The sequence below is a fragment of the Jatropha curcas genome, chromosome 9, assembly GCF_041381405.1.
Source record: "Jatropha curcas cultivar XTBG-Jc1 chromosome 9, XTBG_Jcur_1.0, whole genome shotgun sequence".
NCBI lineage: Eukaryota > Viridiplantae > Streptophyta > Magnoliopsida > Malpighiales > Euphorbiaceae > Jatropha > Jatropha curcas.
This window is the reverse complement of record NC_143159.1, coordinates 26,906,783-26,912,858: the sequence shown is the minus strand read 5'-3', so window position 1 is coordinate 26,912,858 and position 6,076 is coordinate 26,906,783. Positions and strand designations below refer to the sequence as shown.

The 6,076-nt window shown below is 36.3% G+C and overlaps 1 protein-coding gene across 1 annotated transcript; it reads right to left on the bottom strand.

Moving 5' to 3' along the window:
• Nucleotides 1-2,146: 2,146 nt before the first annotated feature.
• Nucleotides 2,147-6,076, bottom strand: LOC105639542 (O-Glycosyl hydrolases family 17 protein). The gene is made up of 2 exons (XM_012223621.4): nt 5,629-6,076; nt 2,147-3,383 (listed from the first exon to the last, which is right to left on the bottom strand). Exons 1-2 carry the CDS (start codon nt 5,964-5,966, stop codon nt 2,270-2,272), a joined length of 1,452 nt encoding a protein of 483 aa, XP_012079011.1. The 5' UTR covers nt 5,967-6,076; the 3' UTR covers nt 2,147-2,269.

The window sequence follows — 6,076 nt, the reverse complement described above, 5'->3', positions numbered from 1 at the left end:
CATTTTGTCCTATCTCGAGCTTCTTGTTGACATTGTTTCCTGTGATGCATGCTATAGAATGTGAATCATGCTTTTGATATTGTTGTGGAAGGGGTTCAATCTTGCTCAAGTCTTGTGATGATCAAATACTATTTTTTTTTTTGTTTTTGTTTTAATTGTGATAAATGTCAATGATAATTTTGTTTTATTCGTAACTAGAATTTTAATTTCTTAAGATAACCTTGGAAAGCTGAAGTTTTAATTTTATTATTTTTTTTGAAATAGGCAAAATTCCTCAAGTAAATGAAATCCCAAGTCATTTCCATTTTTTCTTTATTATAATAACAGTTTCTGGTCTTTTTTTTCTCTAGTTCTTTGACTTGCTCATTTACATGAATGAACATGAATTATACATCTGTAATTGGCATACTTCAGTTCCCTTTCTAATTGTCTATTGTTTTTGCCTTGTTTGGGTGTCTAAAAGTTTGAATTTCTTATTCAGTTAAACTAATTAATTTTAGTAATGTATGTAACTCTGAAATTGGTTGTAAAAGACTGGAATTGCTTGGTAAGTTTTACTGTTTTTCGATCATCATCGTAAAGATGTATATTTTGGAGCTATCATTCTATGTAAAAGATGAATGGTTGTGCCGATCTGGTGCTGAATGGGTAATGGGATCCTCATCTGTGGCTTGGCTTCGAACTTTTAACCACTAATAATCTGCGAGGCAATGAAGTCCTTGTGCTGATTGTGGATTGCTGCCTGCTGGTTCTTATCTGTCGAGAGCTTTTGTTCCAGCGACTGGATTCACTGATTCTTAATTCTAATTTGCAAATTTTGCTCCCGCAATGCGTTAGCCCTAGTTATTACGACTTTTCACATTTGATAAATTTGGTGATTACAGATTTAACGATTAACGGTCATTAGGGTTGCAAAGTATTGGACGTGCAATTTCGGCTTTTTTTTTTTTTTTTGGTTAAAATGGAACTAGTCTTGAACTTGAGTTTGGGCTGGGCTAAGCTTTGCATGTCTGTTAAATATGCTAGATTGGGTCAGACCTGTTTGGAAAGCTCCATAGGGCAAACAAGTCGATTAAGTGTTTCTTAAAATGTGATATTGTATATTTTTCAAATTTTATTCTGAATTTTGGATTTGTAATTTTATTGGACTTTTGTCAAATTATTTTAGGTCAATCCTTTTTTTTTTTTTTTTCCAATTTTGTTTATAGATAATTCCCCGGTTGAACTCAAATTTGGGATTTAATGTAAATATTACTCATCCATGTGATTATGACGACGCAATGAAGATGATTAATAAAATAGAGAAATCGAACTACTAATTTTGGGTAAATGGTAGTCCCTTGAAGCTTTAGTTGATGTTTGCGTAAGGTATTTACGACTTTGATTGTGATTTAACTCAAGGACCACTGACTGTAGCCTCAGTTTATGACAGATTGAGTCGGATGATTCAGGTTTTTGGAAGAATTGGTATTTCAAGTTTAAGTTTCTTATTATTAAGTTTTACTGTAAGATTTAGAAAAATTAAAAGTTGTGGGAGAAATCAGTCAATTGCAAATTAATAAAATTAAAAGTGCTTTAAATTAAACAATGAAATTATTATAAATTTATTAAGAAATCTAAATATTTGTTTTGAAAGAAAATTAATCAGCACATTTTTCCTACATATCTACATTGGTGGCATTTGTTAATTCTGTTGAGTCGAAAGGCGTAAGAAAGTGAAATGCTTATTTAAGATGTTACGAAAAATATTTTATGCATTCACATTTTATGCCTTTGAAAGGAATTAGGGCGACATTGATATTCTGAAAGAAAAGATGAACAGTATGATTATGTCCCTTCTATGTAAACTCAATTAAACCTTCTTTTTAACGACTAGGGGATATTCATATCGGGTTGTTGGACTTGGGCCTGATTTAAGAGAGTAGGCAATGATAATGGAATGTTACTATTAAGGGTGTTGTGACTTGCTTTCCTTTCCATAATGTATTATCTAGAGCGAGTCGAACTACAATCAGGTCCTGGGGTTTGATATTTGAAGGAAATTTCAGGACCTTGCTTACCATTTCACCAAGCTTTTTTTTCGGCGAGGGGAAAAAGAAGAATAGCATTTTGAGGAAGGGTTAGCTTTGACATAAACCTGGAGATGTGAAACATAAAGACTGAACCTCTAACCATTTTCCGACCTTCGTCCAATGTTATAAATAATGATGCACTGCAACAGACCTGAGGCAAACAAAAAAGAGAGACAAAAGCGCCACAAATCTATCTGTTATCTGAAATTTAGTAAAAGCAAATACCCCTGTACCATTAACAAGATCATCCATTGGGAAAAATAAGACCCAGATAAGGAGTTCGCATGAGAAGTACGAAGTTGAATAGAAAATCTACAGTTTTCCACCGATGGCTCAACTGTTGTGATCAAACCCAATCCCCCAAAATCACAGCTACCTGCCCGTTGATCATGTTGCTGATAATAGCTATTAAATGCATAAGATATATTCCCAGGCCAGCTGATGTTAAAACAAGATCCGCCAGGAGAAATTGCCGTACAATCAGCAACTGAACATGCATCCAAGGCTCTTGCACTTGCATTAGACAAGTCTTTATTATTGTTTACAACACACCACTTGGGAGGAAGATATTCAACATTCTGTGCATTTACTGGGTTCTTTGAACCCTGGCCGAAACCGACTCGATATTTGGCTTGGCCATCAAAAGTGAACAATCCCCAATGTCTCTCAAAGTTTCCTGCCACTATGCTCCTTTGATCCTCGTCTAAAAGGCTAAATATGTACGTCTCCAGCGGCAGTTCCCGCAGCCTAAGTGGTGTTCCTGATTTGCTATGAAAATGGTCCATCAGGCCTTTCATGAAGGTCCCTGCAATGGATGAAGTGGCATTGGCTGCTCCATCTGTAGGCCACCCAATCTTTGAAACAACAATGTCCATTTCAGGAAATCCAACATTTGATAATGCCGTAACCACAGTGTCATAACTTAGGTCGAAGGTGTTTTTATAAGTTCTGCGGCCATCATTACGAGGATGAGCACCTTCTTTGAAGAGACTAAAGTCAAGGGTGATGTTCTTGTTTTGATGGAAAGAAATAAACGGGGAGATGGTCACAAAGAAAGGTGAGTGATGCTTTCTGAGAAATGTGAGGAGTTCAATCATAGTTTTGTTAAGGTCAGTCCTGAAAATTCCTTTGGAAGGCAGGCTGGATTCTGACTGGACAATGTCATAACTGCATGGAACTACAACCTTCATTTGGCTTGCCAAGTTTGCCCTGGACAAAGCTGTTTGGATATTGATGGCTGCCCCAATTACAAAGGGATGGAACTGGTCATTATAACTCAGGTGAAATGGCTCGTCTCCCACAGCAATATATCTGTGTATAATTTGGTTAGAAGTACATAAAAAAATAAAAATAAAATAAAAATGAAACAACAATCTCAAGCATATCCTACACAGAAGACTTAAGCAGAAGATTTGCTTCAACCAACAAAGCAAGCAATGCAGAGGGAAGAGATTGTCTGTGTCATTGTAAGGCAAGTTTTCTGAATTAGCTTTGATTGAAATGCACAAATCATTAGTGATCATCTATAAATATAACATTCTATTTCAGGCACCATAAGTTATACTATACAATCAGAAGTTCTTGAAAACAGGAAGGAAGTATATCAATTTGTGATGTCTACTCATAGGGAAGCATTTACCATTGTCATCTTCTCCCCAGAAACAAAATAAGTATAAAACTGTTTTACCCCCAAAGTTAAAATAAAAAGCACCATGAAATACCAATTCGATACAACTTCAATACTGTCCTCATCCTGAAATATTGTTTATAATCTTACTTTTAATCATTGAACAAGACACCCTCAACATCAGCTCATTATGTGAAGAGATGAGTATCCTACTGTCCTGTTGCTGTGTCCCAAAAATTAAAATAATAACAGTAACTCAGGCATGCCTCAGACACGGTGTCTTCATGTTTGAGCAAAATACATGTCAGATACATGACCAGGAAGGACACAAGTGCAAACAAGCAAGTCCTGGTACCTTGGAGTATAGAATAAACTAAAACCTAACATGAACATGAAAAGAACATACGGAACTATATATGCAAAAACAAAAGGTGGAGCAATATAGTCTTGATATCAAAAAGAATCTTATCATAAAATGATCTCAGAATGAATAATTATTAATTCACTTCTTTAAATAGTTTACCTAGAGCTTAACTAACATTGAGTCTGTTATCATATTGCCTATTGTCATTCTTCTTTTCTGAAAGGATTATTTTTTATTTTTTGAAAAGTTGAAACAAAGACTACTATAAGAGCTTACTTAATTGGTGCAGAATACGAAGTGCAACATACAATTTCAATAGCAAGCTGAGAAAAGACCATGCTTAGTAAAACTAAGGTGATAAAAGACTCAAATACAGTACACTGCCCAATTTCTCAATTTTCAGGAAAAGTGAAGGCATCAATAGTAGCACATAGTGGAACAGAGACTGCGCCATAAACCAATAAAACAGTCCCAACTAGAGAAGGCAATTTCACCCAGCCCAAATGATATCCCTAATGCTACCTAAACCTGAACTTGTAAAAGAACACTACAACAAATGGAACCATATATGTGACACAAAGGCACTACACCCTTTCTTTGTTTGGTTACACACAGAGGCATCAGCCCAAGACTAATACACCTCCTATGAGCAGCTACTCTACAAAATCTTGATTTAGCAAAACTGAGAGAGCCTTCAAGTTGGTCTACAAAGTAGTAGACACCTGAATTTTTGTTGTGTTCAATAGTTTGCCATCCAATCTGCTGATAGTTAGTCTCATGGAGAATATGTTGCACTTTGACCTCCCAATTCCTTATTAACAAGTTCTGAATGGCTTGAACCAAAGTTTTGTAATTGTTGAAGGCCTCCACTTCACTGAGAATCATACCAACAACACTTACTGTTATCCACCTCCAACACACAGTCACAACATTGGACAACAATTTTTTACTTATCATATTTTAATAAATCCTTACTCAACTGTTGGTGCATCTTTGGCATTTGGACTACAAGTAGCAGGAGCAAAAGGACTACTCTCTACGGTATGCAAATTTGCCTTAAAAAAGTCTAGTGTCCTCTTATTTTCACATCAGTTTCAGAATACAAGGCTAAAAAACTTCAGATTCATTCTAATTGAACTCGTTTAAACCTCGCTTTGCCAAGAAAAGCACTTCTTACTGAGTGAAAGGCACTACGGGTCTACGGAAATTCATTTAGGTTAACATTAGACTGATTCAAAATGATCAATTTTCAGACGCATCAGAAATTATTCACTCACATTTGTCCTCCTCAAGTTGCGCACTTCCATATAGTTTAATCAAACTATAAAATGTAGCTAACAGAAAGATGTATGCTAGAAAGTACTCTCAATCTTCAAAGACATTTCTAAATCAGCAATAACACGTCCCATCCAAACCCTAACTTAATACATGAAAGGAGATTAAAAAATTATAGTAAAAAAGATGAACAAAACCAAACGCAGCTATATCCCTTAGGCTTTAATTATGGACGTAAGGCAGCTAAAGCAATATGAAAACGGAAGGAAGAGTGATTAAAAAGAACATACTCAATTCGAACTGCATTGCTACCGCTGGAGAAGTAGCGGGTGACATTATCATGGACCCAGCTCTCTGCAGCTTTCAAGGAAGAGTTTAAGCTTTTAAGCATGGAATTAGGAATTCCGACAGTGACACCAATATGGGACCCAGAAAGAGCTTGTAGAACAAGTGGGTCGGCATCAAAGAGCTTGACTTTGGAGATGTTGTTAGACTTCAAGAGCTCCACCACCTTGGGCGCTGGAAGTGGATGCGAAGCTGTGGTTCCCCAGTTCACACCTATAGCAGCGGCCGTCGTGGTGGAGCTTATGGTGGCGAAGAAGAGGAAAAGCTGGAAACTTGGAGACATTTGGCCTGTAGGAAATGAATGTGAGAAACATGAAGCTTAAGAGCAGAGAGAAATATTTGAAATAAAGATGAAAGCTGATGGGGACCAACTGTGAAGCACAAATTGCAGTC